The sequence below is a fragment of the Apus apus genome, chromosome 5 (assembly GCF_020740795.1).
Source record: "Apus apus isolate bApuApu2 chromosome 5, bApuApu2.pri.cur, whole genome shotgun sequence".
Taxonomy (NCBI): Eukaryota; Metazoa; Chordata; class Aves; order Apodiformes; family Apodidae; genus Apus; species Apus apus.
The window spans coordinates 30,327,696-30,349,965 of NC_067286.1; the positions used below are offsets into that span (position 1 = coordinate 30,327,696).

General features: G+C 45.8%; 1 protein-coding gene across 2 annotated transcripts in view; it reads right to left on the reverse strand.

Annotated features, from left to right (window-relative positions):
- Positions 1-376: 376 nt before the first annotated feature.
- The window catches only part of PLEKHD1 (pleckstrin homology and coiled-coil domain containing D1), a 31,443-nt gene continuing 9,549 nt past the window's right edge, over positions 377-22,270 (reverse strand). Inside the window, exons 2-13 of one of the 2 annotated variants that reach the window (XM_051622047.1) lie at positions 20,055-20,148; positions 19,453-19,542; positions 18,844-18,920; positions 14,180-14,271; positions 12,130-12,182; positions 10,092-10,186; positions 9,084-9,177; positions 7,595-7,773; positions 6,757-6,889; positions 5,395-5,539; positions 3,411-3,560; positions 377-2,810 (exon numbers count right to left, since the gene is read on the reverse strand). In XM_051622047.1, coding sequence (XP_051478007.1) covers positions 2,650-2,810; positions 3,411-3,560; positions 5,395-5,539; positions 6,757-6,889; positions 7,595-7,773; positions 9,084-9,177; positions 10,092-10,186; positions 12,130-12,182; positions 14,180-14,271; positions 18,844-18,920; positions 19,453-19,542; positions 20,055-20,148 — 1,363 coding nt within the window. In that variant the 3' untranslated portion in view covers positions 377-2,649. Of the gene's footprint in view, positions 2,811-3,369; positions 3,561-5,394; positions 5,540-6,756; positions 6,890-7,594; positions 7,774-9,083; positions 9,178-10,091; positions 10,187-12,129; positions 12,183-14,179; positions 14,272-18,843; positions 18,921-19,452; positions 19,543-20,054; positions 20,149-22,270 lie in introns of both variants that reach the window. The other variant, XM_051622048.1, reaches the window with a different exon arrangement.

Here is a 22,270-nt window from a genome sequence, read left to right on the forward strand (position 1 = left end):
GCCTCTGCAGGACTAGTGTCTGCAGCAAAGAAGGACTGATGGCAAGCACCTCACTACAGGTGGCTCAGGGCATGTCTTGCTGGTTACACACAGAGTTGCTCAGGTAAGCAAGAGATTTCTTCTTCAGATTTGATGCATCCTGGCTTTAGCTTTATATACATTCTTAAAGTGGAAGTGAGTCACAAGGGTGAAAGCATTTTACACACAGACAGGCCTTTTGAGGGGTGATGTTCAGCACGTAATGTAACTCAGTGAAGCAGAGAAACTGCAATGGCAGTAAATGAGCATGTCACAATGATCTGTCTCAACTCCTGCAGAGGCAATTTAACATCATTTCGGTGACAGTGTATCAAGAACACACAGGACTTCACTCTAGTGTTGATGTAATTTTAATTTATTTATTGCTGTTAATATGAACAGTAAAGGAAGACCCGATGTGACTGCCTCCTGAGTACAATACTTCTGTAAATTCTGATATTGTGGCTTTTGATGGCAATAGATCAAAGGTGCTGCATTCACAAGCCACAGGGTGATTTTCCTAACTGCCTGAATTACAGATACACTCCCTGGCTGTCCTTTCTCCTGTCCCTTCCAGCATTACATAATATAGACCTTGTAACTGGAAAACAGCTAGAGATGATGTGAGGACAGTGTAAGGGCAAAACCAGCTCTGCATCACTTTCTCACAGCCTTTCAGCCTTGTAGGAGCAAGAATTCACTTGTAACTTTCTAGCACACAAATGGTAAAACCACAGGAAGATCAGCTATGCTAAGGAGGGATGCAAACTCTCTGTTCCTTTTGCATCCCCTGTCATCACAAAAATGTCAGCCTTCAGTGCTGGACCCTCTGATTGCCTGGCAGGAGGACACTGGTCAGTAACTACCCGAAATGGAAAGCAGAGGCTGCACCTTCAATGCTTTTCCTCTGGTCACACCAGAGTGACTCCCTTCAGGAGCATCATCCCCTCCCAGTATGCTCCTCTACCCAGCATCAATGCCTCTTCTCTGTCTGGCAAGCCAGTGCTCCCTTCCCAGCCTCATCCCCGACTTCTCCCCAGAAACAGCACTGAATTGGTAGGAAATTGATTAGATGGCCAGAAACTAAAGCCTGGGACCGGACAGTGTGAGCCCAGTGTCACTAGACATTTGTAATACTCAGGGGTACTGCTGAGGGCTACAGCCCTGAAAGCCCTAATAAATCTGCACGTAGGACCCTCTGAGCCCAAACTGTACCTCTGCTGTTCACCTTTGTATTGTCTATTCCTTTGTTTCCCAGTTTATACCATAGGAATAACAGCATCACTCTGTGCTCATCAGGTTCCCTGTAAGCAGCAGGCAGAGCTGCTACTACAGCATGGGCCAGCTGGTTGCTGAAAGTAGGTGGGAGAGGCTGCAAGGTTTCCACAACAAAGTGATTTCTGTCCTGTAACATACAAGACAAGCCCATGCAGGGCAAATCCTCCCCTGCAATAACCACATGGTGAGCACTTGAGAGGGGACAGAGGCCAGCCAGAAGCCCATCCCTAAATAGACTGACCACAGCAATTCTCCCAATCCAGTTTGACTGAGATAGTTTGGATTGCAATTAAGAGGACTAGCAGAGAGCACTACAAAGCCTTGGACACAGGCTATTCACTGCAGCAGATATGGAGATGACTTTCCCCACCTCCACAGCCCAAATAACTCACTGCTGACAATGTTTAATAGTCTGAGTGGGAGTGGGTTGTGTTGCTGGACATTTCTCACCCAACTATCCTCAAGCTTGTTTTACAGAGGTAGTGAGAAAGCCATCACACCTGAGTTAAAGGCTCCTCCACGCTGAATTTGCCTACAGGTAACACTTTCTGCAGCACACCTCTCTGCTTCTCTTTCTTACCGTGACACATCCAGATGTTGCAGTGCAAAAAAAAAAGTGCAAAGGTGGTCCCAGGATGTTCCATCTGCAGTCAACACAACACAACCCTCCCTCCAGCTTCTATCAATGATGCTGATTTACCTATAAGCTCTTCTCTGCACATGATCCTCCTTGGAGCCAAATCCACAGCATCCTCAGGTAGTCTTCACCTTGAGTTGCTTGAAATGATGTAGCATCAAGAGATTGCCCTGTGTTTGATATTATTGCCTGTGCTTGGCAGGCTGGAACTGCTGCAGTCTTCAGGAAATGTGCCAGGAAACATGCCCCACCAAAGTGCTGATGACTGGAGATGTGCAGCAAGCCACTTCCCAGTGGGGATCAGGCAGAAGAAGGTAAGCTGTGTCCAGCTGGGGAGGTTACTGAAGCATAGGCTGATAAAGGGCTTTTGCAGAAGCACTTGTGTTTGGCAGAGACACTAGACAGGAAAGAAGAGGCACTTCCTAAGCTACGGCCTGTGGTTCACTTCAGCACTGACCGTGGTACCTTGGCAAAACACAGCTTAACGTAAGCAGCTGAAGCAAACAGATCTGGAGCGATCAGCAGAGAAGGTCTGCCAGGCTACAGGCAGCATTCAAACTAAAGCAAAGCCACTAACTGAGGGAATTGCCTACACACAACCTTCCCCCACTTTGCCCACCAAAGGGCAAATCTCCCTTCTGACCCTAGCGCCCAATGGTGTAACTTTTGTGGAGCTCATTATCAAGTTGAGATCAGAAGCCCCCTCCCAACAAGAGTCACTTTTCCTCCCCCAAAGCAGAATCCTTCTGCGACCTCATGATCTGATAGAGAGTTTCCCTGAAGTGCTGGTCCCGGCTCAGTCTTTTGGCTGTTTCTTTCAGATCCGCAATATTTTCAGCTTCTGCATGTGAGAAGATGAAGGACTGGGACTGCTTCACTGAAAAAAGAGCAGCACAGAAAGGTCAGAATGCTCCATCAGGGGCACAAACTGAAGACAAAGCTTCACTACAGCACACAAGCCATGCAATCAACATGAGTGAGAACCTGGCAAGGGATGAGCTAACCATTGCACTCTTAACAGCTTCACCGTACTGTTTTCAGAGGAGGAAAATGCTGACAGCCTGGAAACACACTTTTCTTCTTTACAGCTGCCTCTGATTTAGGGTTCTACACGGAACCTGATCTAACCTTGCAGGTAGCCACTCTGAGCCACGGATTGGATTGGACAACTTCCAGCTGTCCCTTCCAACCTAATTCAGTCTTTGATCAAGCATTCAGATGAAGTCAGCTTTGAGCATGTGGTTTTTTAGGGGCCCAGGACCACCAGAGAGGTTACCTTCCAACATACATGAAGAGACAGGCAATCAGTATGCACACACATTGCCTGCTCTCCAGGTAAGGAAGTTCCAGCTTTCTCTGTAGCTCCAGTCTACCTATTACTAGGTAATATTAAATATGAATGACATTTGCAGACCTTGCTGCTCTGTCAGCCCCACCTGCACAGATCTGCTCCAGGAAGAAGCTGCCTGGTACCTACAGTCATTCCATGAAGAGCTGGTTCTCCGGCGGTGGAAGCGGCAGCTCTTTATGCGACGGGTGGCAGCCTTGTGGATGTACACGGAGTTCTTCATGATCACGGGCATCTTGGCCTCCAGCTCAGCATTGCGGATGCACTCTTCAAAGAACTCTGAGAAGAAGACACTACTGAGAGCAGCGATGACAGAGACACTTCAAGCAACGAACCAGTCACGAGGGACTGCACTCACTCATAGGCACAGCCAGGTAATGACATTCAACATCTCCCAAGCTCTTAATGAAAAATGGTCCACAAAGCTCTAAAATATCATCAGAATCAACAAGTTCAAAATGACAAAAACCTCCATTCCCCATCAGTCTTTCCCACAACTGCTCCTGATTCCCCTGCCAAAAGCCTCCGATAGAAGTTCTCAACTCTCTTGCAACAGGGGGTCTGAAGCCTTGCTCGTTGCACTTTCAAAGAAAGACTTCTAAAACCAGGCAAGTCTAACTGCTGAAAAGCTCCATGCAAAGCTCCATATCCAAACTCTGACAATGTTATTCTTTCCCAATATGCCAGACAAGCTACTTTTCCTTGCCTATTTCCCCTGTCGTGGTCTAACTGGCATATCTCCTGCCATTCCAGTCTCTGACCTCCTGCCTGTTGCTGGGCCTTGGCCATTCAGGGGGCTCATGTGCTAATGCACCCCAACTTTTACTTGACAGGGCAGAACTACAGGAATCACTTGGAAGGCCTGAGGTAATCAGTGCTGGGACTGATGTTAAAGAAAACATTGCTGGTCCCTCCCTTTCTGTAGCTTTGCCCATCACTACATTTTTAATCTTTTGAAGAAAACATCACTCAAAATCTAAGATTAGAAATGAGTGTCAGGAGACATTCAGTGCCAGGGGTTACACACTTATGCCCTGTGCAGGTAGCTCAGTTCTAGCTGAATGCTGAGCTCAGCACATCCACTTTAGCTCTGTTTTCTTACCAGGGCTCTGAGCCAGTGGGATGAAGTTCAGAATCATGCCCTTTAGAAACCTGATGCAGAAATTACCGAATAGTACTTATTTTATTTTCATACATATGTATAAAATATAAATATTTGTTTTATATATAGCATATATATGCTATTTATATATGTACTTATACTTCTATATGTAACAGTGCTCAGAATGCCACAGTACTTTTTGACTTTTCTACATTGGCCTAATACATCCACCTTTCACTGAACTGAAGCCTTAACTACCCAAATACAGCATCTTCATAACACCTTCCCCCTGCACTACACTTGAAGATGGAAAATGAGCAAGACTTAATCCAGTTGGAGCTGCTAATGTCAATTCCCAAACTGGACTCAAGCTAATGCTAGGGCAGCGCCTCATCTTCCAAAAAGAAAATAACATTAAAAAAAACAAAAGAAAGAAGTAAAAATACAGGGATAAGCTGTGAGGAACCTCAGCCTTAACACCTGGCCTGTGGACTGCAGTCATCTCAGCACAGCAGTGCTGGGCTGATGCAGTGATTCAGCTCTGAGCAAGGATGGAAACTTCACCTGCTGGGTCACCTACCAGCACGTTGCTACAGTAACCATGATGGTCCTTAAACTGCTGATGTTCTTGTAACCAAGGCTGAGAGATTACCTGGAGGGGAATCAGGGGAACCTTTACAACTTGGACCGAGTCAGTCTTTACAGCTCTGCCACAGCTTCCCTATTTGACATTTTGGAAAGCATTTGTTAATCTGTTCCCCATGTTTTGTTGGGTTTTTTTGTGTTTTCCACCCAACAGAAAAGCTGGAGTAATTTTGCCCTTCTTTGAGGGCAAAACACCAAGTGCCTGCATGGCACATTCTGGTGTGGTTGAGGTACAAGGAGCTGGAAAAGCATATTATGTGCAGCTTTGCTAATTTGGGAACTTCTTTTTGTGTCTGGGAAGATGAGTAGAAATATTTCCTCTCTCAGAGCTTGCTTAACAGTAGAGAGGATGGATGACTGACGTACTTCTCAAGTTACTGACATCTGCTTTCATCTTCTCCTCTTTCTCCTTGTTGCGATCTAGAGAATTTAAGCCCTGCTCCAAGCTCTGCAACGCTTCCTCAGCTTCTCTCAGTCTCTTCTCCAGGTCCATGCGTACCTTCACCTCAGCCTAAGGAAGAGAATAAACATTGCTGAAAAACAGCTTTTGTCTCAATAATCATCCTGCTAACTCACAAGGGCTGTGAGAGACCCACCAAGCAGATGAAAATGAAAAGACAAGGAAACCAGCAGAGATACTGTAAGACAACGTAAAAAGTTGTTCCTCATGTCTTCAGACAGAATCTGCACTTGAAGTCCAGATTATTTTAGTAAGTCTCCTTTACTCCTTTCATTTTCACAGCCTCCCTCTCATTGTGTGGAACACATGGAACCAGTGATGGTATTTCAGCATGTGCATCTGTGCTTATGTGAGTACTTGCAGCCGAGCAGGAACAATAGGACATCTTTCTAGCTGAGATGGGCTTGAGATAAAGGTGGTAAATTCCCACAAAGGGGTGTACAGTACTTAGTTTCAGAAAGAAAACACAAAAGAAGTTAGAAATAAAGGATAATAACAGTAGTAGCTTAGCAAATGAGACTAATACCACTTAGGTACTAGTCTTAGGTCATCTTAGCTTTAGTTAGGCCAAGTGGAAGGTTACAGGGTAAGAAAATCTTGGAAGTGCAGGAAAAAGAAAAATTGGAAGGTTTTTTGACAAAATATTTGTAGAAGGATGTTGAGTGTCAAACAGCCAATAATAAGCATAAACTTTTCATTATTTAGATTAAAATATAATATCATGCTTTGTCCAATAACCTTTGCATAGATTCAGGTATCTTGAATTACTGGGATAACAAAGGAGGGCTGGTACCTTGCCTGCATCCCTCCACTTTTGAACCCAAGTTGATGCAGAGATTTCTGAGGATTTACAAAACTTAAGATTGATTCTATGAGAACAAGTAACGAGGGAGGATTTCTGCTCAGTTCTGCAATGTCCATTTTAGCACTTCTTTGAAATAATCTTCATTCTTGATTGTGTCTACTTTCCTCTTTTACTTTTCTCCTCTCTCTCTGCCTTTTGATGATGCTTTCACAGTAGTGCACGAAAATACTTTTACTGAATGAGTTCATTGGGCCTTAGAATGAGAAAATGAAAAGTGCTACAGAGATGCAACATGGCAACTTCACACGTAACCACGATATGAAGCACAGCACGTGAAGATTTTTGATCCCCAAAATGAAACCAAAACAAAACCAAGTCTCCCACTTGATAGGGGATGAACTGAAAGGGAAAATGAGAGAACTGTGTGCCCAGGGACAGCAATATGTGACATTCATGGGGATACCTTGAGGTCTCTCTCCGTCTGCTGCTTCTCTGCAGTCAGCTCCAAGAGCGAGTTCTGCAGCGCTTGTGACTGGGAAGAGTAAAACGCCCGCTCCTCCTCCAGTGCTCGGGACCGCTCCTCATTCTCCTTCATCCTGGTGCATGGCACAGCAAAGGAGAACAACCATTCCCACTCCAGCACAACTCAAGGAAGGAAGAGGCTCATGGGGCATGCTTAACTCCCTGGCTGCCCTGAGCTAACAGGCACTAACAGGAGCACTGTCCGTGTTTCCTTTCAATAGCATCGGCACTGCTGCAGAAAGGCAGGTGGACAGTTCTTGGATCAGCCTCCAGATGAGGTGCAGGAGCACCAAACACTTCTTAGGGACAAGCCCAATGGATTCACTTGCCTAAGCTCTAACTTGAAAGGAGCACGCCCAAGCAGCAGCAAGTTCAGCTGCCCTGCCTCACTCCATCCCCTTTGAGGCATTTATAACCTGAATTCCTGCCATGGGAATCAGACAAGCTTCCAGACTTGTCTTGTGTTGGCAACCAAAAAGCAAGTCAGCCGATAGCCACATCATTTGGCACCACTAAGCTGGAGAAGGGCAGAAGAATCCTCTTCCCTTCACCGCACGCAAGAATAGAATTTGTGAAGGATCCTGCCTCTCTGCAGGTCTCAGGATAAACAAGGGAACAGTTTTGAAGTGATCCTCATTATAAGTCTGGAAATATTTATCCATACCCTCTCTGACTGCCTCCCACTACCTCTTTTTCCACTACCCTCTTCACATTGGATGGCATTTTGTCCCATATCCCTGTCTCTGGCACCACTGAAAGAGACCTTGCCCTCACTTCACCTCTTCTCTGCCAGGAGTTTCTCCTCAAGAAGTTGCTGCATCTTCTGTTCAATCTGTTGCAGGCTGCAGTGCAGTCCCCAGGCAGGGCTTTGCTCCTTGCTGGGGCTGGTTGGAGGTGGGAGCTGGGTCTCATTTTCTTCCAGCATATCCAGCATTTGCTGCTTTTCCAGGGAGAGCTCCTTGAAAAAGGACAGAGATTGTGAGTATGAGCCAAGTCTAACATTTTTGCTCTTGTTCCTGCCTGGCTCCTCCCCATTGAGTCCCTCCATCCTTAACTCCACATTCCTCGTTCAGGTTAAAAACAGGAGTAAGAAAATGTGGTTTTTCCTTCCTACCTGCCTCTTCAGGAGCAAGCCTCCACCATAGCCTTCACTATCCAAGGGGGCAAGGACCTGGGGACTCCTTTGACATGATAGGGATGTCCTTTGACACAAGGACCTAGCTCAGAAACCGCAGCCCTGTGCTTCTCTAGTGCATCACCAATGTGGGCAGTTTCCCTGCCTTGCCTCCTCACCTTGCTCCTCAGTGAGAACTAGAGGTATCCCCTCTGTGGTACTTCTACCTACAAGGCAATAGGACATACCATGCTGTTTTCCTGTGAAGTGTTTGGTCCATTGTACAACTACAGCATGAACGCTCCTTTCCTAGCTTTCCAGACCCTTTATACCCGTAACTGTGGGCAGGGAGAAGAGTTCAAAGGAAAGTCTGCAAAAGATTTTTGGATGAACTTGCAGGATCCAACACAAACATTGAGGATGACACTGGGCTTCAGCAGGCCAGCTGCATGAAAATTTCACAAACTATATGCACTTAGGAAAGCCATTTTCCCCCAGTCCACCAGAGTGATACCAGATAAAAAAAAGGGTTTAATACATCAAAACTCTCTTTCCTAAATTCTTGCATGGCATGATTCTCTGGGAACCATGCTCCCTTGTGCTATTTCCACTAGAGTTTTGGCAAGTTAAAAAATACTAATCAGAAACATTTTTACAGAACACAGAACTACAGCCACATCGGCTGGAAGGGACCTCTGGTAGGCTCTAGTCCAGCCTCTTGTTCAGAGCTGGTCTGTCAACACAGCAAGATATGGTCAGCCGTGGCTTTCCACAGTCAAGCTGTGGAAACCTTCCAGGATGGAGATTCCTCAGGCTCTCACGGTGCCTGCTAGGTCAGACCTACCTGTCTGGTGAAAAATCTCTACCTAGTGTTCAACCTGAGCTTCCCAAACTGCAACTTATGGACATCATCCTGGCAAAGCTGAGAAAAGTTTGGTTCTGCTGGGCTCTGTGTCACTTCTAGTCCTTTTCTGAAGGGAATTTTTGCCTTCGTATCAGCTAACAAATGAATCTTCTCATCCACATGGAGCTTAACTCCAGCACTAGTGGATGCTAGATTAATTCCATGGGACAGCATTGCTTTCAGCCCTGGTCTTTTCTCCTGGATTGTTCCCAAAATGCTGTCAACTCAGAGGGGAGAAGAGGTCACTCACCTCTAGGGTTTTCTGGAAGGACTCCGTCAGGCTTCGCAACTCTTTCTTTTCTTCCTCCACTCCCTTAAGGGAGCGGGCTGTGAGCTCTAGCTCCCTAAAGAAGCAAAAAGGGTGAGAGCTGTTGCAGGGGAGCACTAGCCCCACACACCACACTCAGACTGCACAGGCTGTGGATCTCTCAGCACAGGACCTGCAACCCATGGTTGGTACAGGCAGCCCTGGAGAGTGAGGAATAGGCTAGCAAGTATCAAGCCTTGAACACGCTACAGATGTCCAAGAACTTTATTGTGCCTCCTGATTGTCAAACCAAACCCAACTGCTTCTCTAGCAAGGGCAGGGCCACAGTTGCAAATGGAAGAGCTCAGACAGGGTAGTCATATCTAAGGAGATATAGGTCTATGAAAATAAAAACGTTTGCAAAACCATACCACCTTTTCTGAGATGTTACTTAAGGAGAGAAAAGGAAAACAAAGAGGGCAATGGTAAAACATGCACTTTCAACACTCAGGGCAAAGCATTTGGATCCTTTCCTTTCAAAAGACATTTGCTACAAGTATTTTGCTGAGTGTAACTCTTAAAATGATAAAATTATTCTTGGTGAGTCAACTTCAACATCCACCCAGTGTCATTCAGCTGATGGTGGAAAGCCAGATTCAGATGTTTGGAGCCTCAAACAAGTTGCTTCTCTGAAATCCTCTAGCACCTATCCATTGCCATGCTATTCTGGCTAATCCAGGATTAGCTCATGTCCCAGCCCATTGAAAATGAGGTTGCTGGAGCCCTGAACACAAAATGAAACTAAACTGTATTCTACTGATCACACAAATGATAGCAAGTGCAGGTAAACAGATCTCAGCCATTCCTGTTTTCGTCCATATAGCACATATCTCCTTCCTACATGCACAAAGTAGGTGAATTTTATTAACTGTTTTGATTCACCACCACAACACTTCTACCCAGCACGGGAGTTTGTGCCCTCTCCCTGCCCTGGGCAGTTTGCTCCCTCACCGTCTGATCTGCTCCTGCTCCAGCCGCAGCTCCCGTACCACCTCTTCAAACCGCTGCTTCTCTGCTTCCAGGACCTGGTTCAGACGTTCGAGTTCCTGGACAGAAAAAGAAGACTCTACTTACAGTTAGGAAAGGCTTCCCTGTTAGCAATGCCAGTGACTTTTAACCTCAGCTATGTAGAGCCACAGGGTGGCTGACTCCACCACATGTTCATCAAGGGGTAATTAGAAGGGATTGAAGGTTGGTTGAGGATTTCTAGACATTCAGAAGTCCCAGCCAGGTTACCAGACACCTGGCAAACCCAGACATGCTCCCTGCACAGATCAGATCTGCTGCATGTATACAGAAGGTCCAAAACTCCCTGGAAAAGATGGACTCAACATGCCTGTGCCACCTCCAGGCACCCACACTTGCAGGTACAGGAAGCCCAAGCAGGAATATAACAGTCCCAGCACTGCTGCACCTGAAGTGTGATACTTCTTCTAGCTCAGCCTTGCTTCCCATCCCCACTGGGGCAGGAACACATGAATCTCATGGTTACAGCTCTGCACAGTTTAATCAGCCTGCCACTATCTTTGTGCTAATAAAACCATGCTTAATGAGCACTGAAAACCACAAGCTATCCTCAAGCAATGAAACAGTCTCTTGCCCTTGTCTAGAGGGAGCAGCTGTGCAAAGACCCACTGCAGATGGACGGAGACAGGGACAAAGTATAGCAAGGGTCCTGCTCCTGGTCAGGTTCCCTTGCAGATATACTGCCTTAGCTGCTTGGCAGAACCCCTGCTGCAGGCCCAGGCAAGTCACAAAACAGCACTGATGTCAGATCAATTCATAATAAGGCTCTTGCTCCATGGTGCAGATACATGGTTCAAGCTACTTTCCCAACATACATACTCCTCTGAAGCCTCCAGGCTCACAGCAGGTCAGACTGGCAGAGCTCAGTGAGCTATGTGTTCATTCCAGCATCAACAACGAACTTCTTCAAACCAGCCTGGCCCCATCTGCTCTTTGTGGGTAATGATGATAGTGGGCATGGCTTTGTAAGAGCAGAGATTTGTTTCAGGGTCTCCAGACAAGGCCATTTCCCTCCCTATGGCTGTGGATTGTGCAGCAGGCTATCTCACCAGAAAATCATGTCTCCCTGCAAAGGCAGAAGCAGCTCAGCCCTACAGGAGTGTCCAAGCTACTTTTGGACTTCAGCTCTGCAGAAATGTGCTGAGGGAAAACAAGCCTGAGAAGCCAAGGTCAGCACTGCTGTCTTTTTGCTAAAGAGGGGCAACAGTCATTCAGGAATGACTGGAAAAGAGAGCACATGCAGCAGTTTGCAAGGCTGCAGTGTAGTGGCCTACACGCATGCAGGCTTTCCCACCATGTAACAGGACAATTCATCTGCAAAGCTATCTTTCAATAACTTTGTGATGGTGCTATAAAAACTGGTATAGATTTGGTGCAAATATGAGAATGAGCTACTTTTATTATATTAAGGAAATATAAGTGAGAAATAATTTGTAAAACAATAAAAAACTCATTAAAGTATAATAGTCACATGTAAGCGAGTGTTCTCTTGGGCTTTCCTTAGTGCAATGTTTACAATTTTCAGCATTTCTGGTGTCTCCAAAGAACAAAGCACATTGCTTTTCGCTGCGCCTTACTTCTCATAAAGGTATCTTTACACTAGAACCATGTCAGGTCTGTTTATTTACTTTCTAACGGAGGATACAGACAAGTTGATTGCCAGAGACCTCTTGAATCTACAAAATAACAAGTGTTAAATTTAATCTGATCTTTCTCCTTGGTCCTCTTGGAGGGCTATGCATGCTGTGCAAAAAGTGCCTGGGAAGGGGAGCAGGGATACACCTCCAGGACCCACCCCACGGCACAGCTCTTACTCCTCTCTTCATCCAGAGGTTGGCTGCAGACTCTTTTCACTCTGCAGCCTCCCTCCCTGAAACCTGGTGTGCTCTCAGACCAACAACTGCTAACCTCCCAGTCCTGCCACATGGAAGACGAAGGCAATTGGCTTGGGATGAACACTCACCTCTTTTTGCTCCCTTTGCAGACACAGCTCTTCTGTTTCTTCCATTAGCTTATCTGCAAACATACACACACACACAAAGGCCATGCAGAGAAAAGCAATTTCTGTCCAGGGGATATTTATGAGTATGAAACACTGACTGTTTGGAGTTTGAAAACGCAGCATTCCCTGTTGCTCTGGGAAGCTCCAAAGGCTGAGATGGCACTAATGGGATGTTCTGTAACTTCCCTCCTGCCAGATATCTTAATAAAATAAACCACCATATTGCTGTGTACTCCTGCTAAGGTTTCCTCTTGATGTTCTTAACAAACTAATCTTCATCATGCTCTAGCTGAATCAGGAAAATATCCTTATCTCTGCTTCACACGTGAGGAAGCAAAGGTGCAGAAAGGTCAAGTGGGTGCACAGGGTGACACATGGCATAGCAGCCATCAGTTCTCCTCCTGCTGTTCAGTGCCCCAACCCTACCTGCCCAACACATCCCCCTCTCCTTCAGCTGCCTGGGTGTCACTGCCAGCTCCCTATTGTCACTTTGGGATGTCCCAGAATCAATCCCCTAACTTGGCCACAAAACTTTTAGCTGTTAAGAATAGTCCCCTCACCATCAGTGATATGTGCCCACCAGAGACTCTGCTCTGACACTCACACTGTGACCTGATGTACCTACCTCATGCTACGCTCCAACCTTAAGCAGAGGCTCTGCCTTAGGCAGCTCCTGGTCATGCTTCCAGGAAGCCAGGCAGAAACATGTCCCATAGCTAGGCCTCGGGTTTAGCTCTCAGCTCTGCCACCTGGCTGCCCTGTGAGCAGAACACATTCATTGTAGCACTTGGTGATTAAGTCCTCCTGTACCAGGCGAAGAGGATGCTCCTGTTTCCTTTGTCCTGAGGACCCGAAGAGATTACTGCTGCTGGCAGGATTACTACTGCCAGGAGGAATGCAGACCTCTGCCTCCTGCCCACAGCAAAGCTCCTGGTGCCAGTGCAAGACTGTGAAGTTACAAAAGCTCTGCTGACCACCACTGCTGCCTTTCCTTCCCACTTCCACCCACTTCTTACCAAGAACCAGCACAGTGGCACTGTATTTACACAGAAGCTTTTCTACCTTCCCTCTTCTGCCCCTCCTGTGGGGGCCAAGCCCAGGGCTTGATGGGCTTCTGCAAAGTCTCTGCCTGAGAGAAAATCCTGGATCCCTGCAGGTGGAAGGTAACTCTGGAGGGATTCAGGGAATTCCTCAGAGCAGAGTTTGCTCCCTCCAGAGAGCCTTGACCTGCTGCCAGGAATAGTGCTTGACATCAAAGCTGAACTGCAGGATGGGCACAGACCACTGAAGGTAAGGCTAATGAGGCAGAATCCTCAGCTGTTATAGAGGAATAAATAGACAATTGCTGACAAAATAAAGTAACTGTGACAATTGACCAGCTCTGAATGTTCTTGTCTTGGACAAAAGAACCCACTGAAATATATATTTTATATTCCAAATATCTTCTGTTTGCTGTGGAATGTGTATCCCTCCATCACCTTGTCTTTTTTTATACTGCATCCCTCTTTAGTCTTCTCTAGTGATTGCAAAATAGTGTTTTGGCAAAACTTTCCTTATCACAATTTTCATCCTGTCTCTTCAGGTCCTCCTTTCAGTACTGCCCTTTATCCCTTTGTCAGGTGTGGAACCACTCCTCCCTGCCTACCTCACAAACAAGCCCTCCATCAGCTCATGTGTATGGAAGGTGCTTAGATTGCCAGAAGGAACATGCCGTGATATTTATTATGATGACTGTTCCATGTGAGACCATATACTGAGATCACCCCTAACCAGCATGGCTGTAGAAAGGCAAAAGGCTCTTCAAGATTCCTCTAGTGGTTTGATGATTAGGAGTAGATACTACGAGCCTCTGCTCAAGATGTCACCAACCTGAAGCCACCAAAGTTGCTGCTAGTTTGTTTAAAGCTTTTGACTGTCCAGACAAGCCACTGGGCTCACATGTGTGACCAGCAGCCCTCAGGTCAGAAGGGTCCTTACACCTTATGGCTTTTGGAATTAAAGAGTTTCCTACCTAAATATTCCTGTTTCTCCTTGGCCAGCTGCAGTCCTTGGGCTTCCAGGCTCTCAATCATGGCTTCTCCCAGCTGGGCATTCTTCCAGGTCCTGGGGAGAGCAGACACAAAGCACACAATGTAAGAGAGCTAAGGATCCCACAGAGCTAGGCAAGGGACTCAGCCTAGCAGTCTACCAAAGAACTAAAGCACACAGACTCACATCAGTTGGGACCGTGATTCTCTACATTTTTTCCCACATCTTAATTGAAGTAACTGACTTTCAGCATTTTTTAAAAAATTATATTTTTTTTAAATAGAGGAGCTGTACGTCAACACTGCACAGCTATTAATTCATTTTTTTTCCCAGTGTTTATGAAATTTCTATACTGAGCTTAGTCTTAAGGGCTCTCCAGACCAATCCAGCACATGCACAGCCTCCAGCTACAACAGGATGTACCTGGAACCCATTAAATGGATCCTGACAGATTTCAGAACCGGATTTTTAACTCAACTAACTGCCCATCTGCCAGGGACACTGTCTTCTACAGCCTTTCCAATATTTTGCTGCCATAGCCACTTTTCCCCTTCAAAAATTCACCATTTATTGACTCCTTCCCATGGCCTTCTATCTTCAGCCTTTCTGGTATCCATTATCTATCCTGGAACCAATCTATCCATCCTCTGCTAAACTTGTAAGCCACTAGGATTTGGTGTCTGTCCCTATACTGTGAGTTAAATGCCACTCCCTTTAAAAACAATGAAGAACCAGAGACAAAAGTCAGACAAGATGCTACCAAATAGGGAGAGTTAGAGGAAGGAAGCATATTCAAAGAGTACCTTGTGTTACTGTAGGACCATTGGCCAGAGGATCTCACGGTCTCTTGAACACATTATGAAACTAAGCTGCAAAAACTGCCTGTGGAGCAGATGCCTATTACTGATGGAGTTGATGGACAGGGTAGATGTTAATACAGATATTAAATACCAAGGACAAGGACACACAAATCAAAAATGGAACCAGAAATGGAGTTTGCTGCTCACTTCTATTCATGTTCCATTAGAAAAAAAACAAAGCACGACACACATAAAATGTTTATGTAAAATTCATCCCAATCTATTTATATAGATGCACATACAGGAACAACAATTACTGCCCAGAAATTGTGCCATCTTTGTTAGATCCTAAGGGACTTTATGAATATTGAGTATCTGTAAGCTTTCCTGTACAAGGCCTCTTTGTGAGCCATTTGAAATAGCAGCTTTTCAGAAACCATTAAGTTGGCAACCTCTTTTAAAACAATTCCAAGGCAACCTGTACTTCATCTCTTACAAAAGCCAGACAAATATATTAAACACACGTCACCCCAGGGACCAGGCAGCTTGCAGCTCCAGCAGCCCAAGCACTGCCTTGTGCTCTTTGCAGGCAGCTGGGTTTCTTTTCAGCTAATGAGCATCTAGGATATTTCTAAAGTGCAGAGGAAATTAGAATGCTAATTAAAAAGGTGATTTGCTCACAGGTAGACACCTTCATCTTGAGTGAAAAAATATGAGTGTGAATGTGTTTTTCCAGTAACATTCTCTGATACAGGATAACTGTGACTCCAGAGAATACAACAGCAAAAACCTCAAGGCCAGGAGAAGGGGGAGACAACTGAGTTTAACATGTGATTGCTGCTGTAGCCAGTAAGGTGTCTGTTTATTAGATTCACTTTTTCAGTGCTCCCTTCCTTCCCCAGCCCAGCAAGATGTTTCCTTGTCTGTAACTCAAAGGTTACTACACCCACTACTCTACACTTAGAACACAAAGCATTTAAGCTTTTACTCATTTTACCTGTTGGAACCAGAGCTGGTGTGTAACTGCAGCAGCAGGGAGTTACAGGCTGAGGGGGGAGCAAGAGCCTTTTTAATATTGTACTTCTTACCAAGTGAGTTTTCATCACAAAAAAGCCACATTGCTTAAAGTGCTGGGAAGCACCGGGTCAGGAAGTCTCTTGGGACAAGTAGAAAGTACCCTTATTATATACTTCTGAAAAAAACAAACCCAAAGCTGAACAGTATCTGCAATGGCTATACAGCTCAAATATCACCTATTGCAGCTCTTTTGCAGCACTGGGAACATCTTTCTAGCTTTGCCTGCATTTTAGCTTTCTCAGGAGAGACTGGAACCAATTTTTGGAGAAACTTAGCACTGCATGGTCTACAGCATATACATCCTGTTTTACCTGGTTTTGTTTTTTTCCCATTGCCCACCAAGTCTACTTTTAACCAGTGCCAGGAATGCTGCTACAGATGTAGAGATTGTATGTGTCCCCAGTAGCAGCAGCAAAAGCTGCTGGGTGGGAAGTTAGCCTGGCTGGCTGGCAGTCAAGGATTTGTGCATTTTCAAAAGCTTTCAAGATCTGGCAAATGTGGTAAGTCCAAGCCACAACAATTTACAAGGGTGAAAAGACCATTAGCTCCCCTCCTCATTGAATAAGTGGTTTACCAACCAGACAAGGAGGCTTGGGAAGGAGTGAAGAGCTGAAGGCATCACTGAGCCTTCTCTGATGGTGGAGGTAACAAGCAGTTGTGCAGGCACCCCCCACCCCAACCAACCAGCCCCAGATGTGAAGAGGCAGCAGGCAAAACTGAAAAAAAGGAGAGAGGATACTTCCCATCCTGGGTTCATTTTTTTCCTCCTTCCTCTATTAAAATCTCACTCTTTGGAGTTGGGGTGTTAGGGTTTTTTTTGAGAGTTTTGGGTTTGTTTTATTCTTTGGTCAATTTTAAACAATGAGGGAGACTGTAGGATGATCACAATAAGCTGTAAGTGTTGCAGTGCCATCAGCAGTACGATCTCCATCTAGGAACAACAGGGCATTAAAACAGGTTGCCTAGAAAATTTCAGCTGTGTCCTTTAAGCTTTCCTGTTTGTTGCAGATCCATTTACTGGCACTGGAGCTGCATTGCTCTTCTCTGATGCAAGAACAGGAGGAGAGCAGAGGGAAGAAGGTGTCTCAGGCAGATTTTCAGCTAGGTACAGGTAGTCTGCTGTGTGAAAGCAGCCACTGCCTAGCCCGTTTTAAACATTAGTGCTGGAATATTGAAACAAGGACTAGAGAACAGGCTGGCTCTGTGAAACAGGCAGCCACACAAGGCTTGCCTGTGAGAAGCACTCCTGAGCTGTGCAGTTGTGCTCCTTCCCTCCCATCTGAAAGATTAAATTGGACCCCAAATACTGCCCTTGGCAATAGTTAAGTCTAACACTGATGAAGGCAAATGCAGACCTGTGCTATTGAATTCAAAAAACAAATCAAAGGGCTAAATCTGGGTCCCTCCTCCTCTGCAGTGGCTAAGGCTCTGCCTCGCATCTTGTGTCCCATGGGGCTCGTGCTCCCATGAAGCTGTGCTGGACAGCTTGGTGTTACAGCTCAGACAGAACCATGGAGGTACCAGCTTGCACCAGCATCAAAGCCAGGCTCACTGCAGCAATGCAGAGCTTGGCTTGGACTGATCCACCCTAACAGTGTGCTCCCCATTAATTACAAATTAACATTTACAGCCTCATAGTGTAGGAATTAACTGAGAGACTGGCTCTACCACGCACACGTGCACATGCACACGTGTGTACACACTGGTATTACAAGTCAAGCTTGCCTGAAAGAGCAGCTTTTGTCCCTATGGTCACAACAGACCACAAACACAGTGTAATCAGCCAGGAAGGGAGGAGCAAAGCACTCATTGATTCAAGCCTCAGAGCTGAATAGTAGGCTCTGCTCTACAGACTCTGGAAGTCAAATCCCTCTTTAAGTGTTACCTCTTCCTGTATTTGCTGAGATTTAGGAAGAGCCTGCTCTGATCAGGCTCCTGAGTGCTGAGGGATTGCAGAGCTGGTGGCCAACAAACTGCAAATCTCTCCAGCCTTCTCAGCAGATTGTGAACTCAGTATCGTATGCACACAGCAATCAGGCCCTCTCACTCCTCTAGGTGGGCTGGAAATGCTTTGCCAACACCTCTCCTGGGCTTTAATCTGGCTCTGCGTTTCAGAATTAAGCTGTCTTGAGAAGCCAAATCCTGGCCTGAGCAGTCTAGGATGTGGGCAGAAGGGATGCACACCTTGTGGCCACACAATTGCTTCAGAGCAGTTTCTGACATCTTAGCATGACCACTATCACTCAGGAGCACAGGGAGAGGCTGCTGAGGGAGGTCCCTGCTCACCAGCATCATCTAGAGCCTCACTAGCTTTGTGCCTTGCCTGTTCTGCCCTTACCTTTCCCCAAATTCACAAATCCACAGTGCATGGAGACTTTCTGATCCCCGCTGTTGTCAGGCCCAAGGACCTTTCTTCCCACATAATATGGACCAGGAGAGCTCCTGTCCAGTTCCAGGTCCTACCTCTCTGAGGCAAGAGAGAGGGACAGCACATGCCACTTGGTCTGTCAGCATTTGACAGATGACAGCCTGGGGTTGTTAGCAAAGAGTCCTACTGCATTCCATACCACACACCTCCATAGGAAGCTTTGGGTCATTTTTAAGGCATTCTCATTTAGGGAAAGGATGGGTCCAGGAGGCAAAAGAAGGTCTCACTAGTCTTGGGGAGCTTGTTTGCCTCCCCACAATCCTTCTAGCCAGGCTTCTTCCTCTTTATCTTTCACACATCTACAAGCAGATCAAAGAGATTAAGGAATAGAAAGAAGCTTACACTTTTCCAGACTCCTGTAGCATCTCCAGCCACTGAGCCTGCTCAAACTCTGATTCGGCTGCTAGAACAATGTTACCCTAGAAGAGGGGAGGGGAAAAAAAAGCCTGAATTAGAGAGGCTGGTGCCTTACCTGACTCACTCAGGCCATGAACTAGACACAGCTAGCACAGCTATGGTGGGACAAGAGCCCACCACAGGCTTCCTCCTCCACGGGAGGTGCCTATCACACATTCTTGCTTGGAAAGAGGTGCACATGGCAAGCGGTCATGGGTGGAATAAAATGATGGGACAACATGAGTTCTAAGGCTCCTCAATATATGTCTACTGATCTGCTAGTATTATAAGACCTGCAATCATAAAGAACAAGTTTCCTTGTTGGTTGTCAAAGCAGAAGCAGCAGCAAAGCCTTAAGGGGACTTGGGATACCAAGCCACCCTCTGTCTCAGGATAGTCTGCCCAGAGAGGGTAGGCATATCTTGATGGGGTGGAAAAGACTGCCAATCCAGCTCTGCTCAGCAGCAATGACATCTTCTGTGGTGGTGTTTTTATGTTTGCTTATGTTTTTATGTTTTAATTTTTAATTTTTTTTTTTAAAAGAAGTCTACTTACATGGAAGTCTTCATGAGAGATCTTTATGGCATAAGGCATGTTGGGCTCCTCTTTGGGCTCCACGATGCAGCCTCCCAGGGGTATGACACCCTGGGAATAAAGCAGAGCACTCCAATCAGTCAGCAAAGTCAAGTGTGACTATTAACAACTAACCAGGAGCTAAACTTTCACCCTTAGTTACTCGTGGGTCCCTGCCCTGGCTACCCCAGGAGGGACAACACACATAGTTCCTGAAAAGCAGAGGGACTACCACCACCACCAGTAGACCTCCAAGTGGTGTCTGAAAGGGGGTGAAGATGGCTGTCCTGCGTTCAGTGCAGGTTAGGAACAAGCAGCAACCAGAGCTGTTAGCCCTGCCACTGGCTTTGCCAGCAGTATTTGCAGCCACAAGATTAGTTGACTGGGAGATGGTAAAAAAGTATTGAAGTTATGAACCTGCTGAATCATTAAGGAGCCTGAAGAGGTACTGACATGATTCTTGCTTTTTCGAGGCTTCCCTGGATCTATGAAGTTTGTGACTTACCTCTTCTTCACTTGTTGGACCCATGGAGAGTTAAAAAAAAAAGCTAGAAAAAGAATAACCCCATGCAAGTGCTGCTTACCTTCGGGTGAATATTGAAGTATTTATTGCTTTCAAAGTTCTTCTTCTCACTCTCTGCATAGTAGAGCAGGAAACTTTCCTTAATGATGAAGAACCTTTAAGGCAGAGAAAGTAAACAAATTCTGCTAGGTCAGAGGCTGTGGTTCACAACACAAGAAAACCTTCATCTAACTAAAGCTGCTTTCTGAGCAGAAGAGCTAACTATTCCCATCTAAGCCTAAGGTGAGGTGCCTCACTCCTGCTCATAGCCAAGTGCTAGTGCTTAACACCAAGTGCCAAATTCAAGTGCTTTTCTGCTTCGTTTGCCACAGCAAGCATGCAACAGTGTTGAAGGCAAACCACAGCACCATTTACTCACAGGGGAACAGGGACAGTGGTCTGCATCCAAACCAGAAGCACAGCCAAAGCCTTCTGGCATCTTGACCCATGCGTGCTCTGTGTAGCCCATGTCTTAGATTTAACCTACTGGGTTCAATCTATGGGAAGAGAGTTGCTCCTTTTTTTAAAGGTCTCTTTCACACGGGCTAAGAGCAACTAAAAACTTATTTTTGCAGTCTACTCCCTGCCATCCTCTGTCCTCATACCTTGGTGTAAGCCAGAAGGGAAATGTTCCCACCGTAACAGTGAGTTGTACGGCAGGGAAAGCCATCCAGGAGCATCCCCAAGGAACTCTGGAGACAGAGGAATGTTCACAAGAGCATTCACGAGCAGAAATATATTTTAGAGATATTTTAAAGCAGAGCTCCTGGCAAAGTCTCCTGTCACTGACCTTTGGAAATACAAAGGAAATTGAATTGTTTTCCTGCTATGCATCAGATTAAAGCGTGCCTTGTTCTGCTCAGTTAGCCTTAGGTATGCTCTGATGAACACTGTATAGTAGCCACAAAATATCACAGCTTCCAGAAACCAAGCCTCTAATTTACTGGGCCATGTCCTCAAAACTATGATTAGAGGAGTGCCACTTTTAGCTTATTTGGATGTTCAAAATGCCCCTGGGACAGTCCCTCTTCTCTTTGAAAATTGAGGTTGCATTTGCCCTGCAGGCAGTGGTACAGGGGAAAGATACCTCACTTAGCTTACATTTGGTCTAGATCTCTGCAGCACAAAAAAGCTCAAGAGCAGCTGAAAAGATGGAGACTAGTTGAGTAGGGAGGTTTCAGAAGAGTAAATGACGAGAGAAAATGTGTTGCACCATTCAGTACATCTTTTCTGCTATGAGAAGAGAAGGATTTTGAAAAGCATGAAGCTGAAAATTAATGAAAAATGCCTTTTTACACTACACAAACCACTGCTGTGTAAACCACTTTCATGTGGTCCTGAGGACAAAAGCTCTTGAGGAATCTGGAAAGGATAAAGCATTTCTGGGAACGATGAGAACATCCCCAGGACACCCTCCTGCTTCTGGGCAGAAGCCTCCACTGAGAGGATCAAGAGGAGACTTTTCCAGGCAGCGCTTTCCAATTGTGTGGCCCAGGGATTCCTGCACCTTCCTCTGAAGCCACCATTAAAGATGGGCCATGGACTTAGAGGTCTGATCCTCAAGAGCAATTTTAACACATCCACGAGCTCATCCCTACCCCAGAGCACCCCAGGACTCTTGTGAAGCAGAGGCCCCATCAGATGGAGCCAAGTGCTGCCTCCACTACAGATGAGGACAAATATTTGGTGCCAGTTTAGTTCCTAATGCTAAAGAAAAAATTTTAAACTGGCGGAAAATAATAATAATTAAATAATAACAACAACAACATAATGTATAGCATTACAATATATTATTATCAATTATTATAATTATTATACTCCGGGGAAAGCTTTACCACTTCCACCAGCTCCTGTCTCTTGTTCTTCTGCTGTGGCTCTGACAACACCGATGGAATTGCCACCTGCCATGGAAACATGAGCTATGGGCTCACAGAGGGACCAGAAACCACAGAACAAAGATAAACTTCTAAATGTGTGCACCAAATTTGAGCTCTGGACCTACTGTGCACATGGTCCAAAATGTTTAAAAGTGACAGTCACTGAAGATCTGCATATTTACATACAGAAATCTTCAGAACCTACAAACACAAGCAGCAACTATTGTGCCCCAAATTTTGCCTTCTCCTCAACTACTCATCTGTACATATTTGTGTTGACAGGAGAGGTGGGGAGAAGAAACCATCTCGCTTCCTCAGCAGGACACTGTCTTCTCATCTGATACTTCAGGAACATCATGGT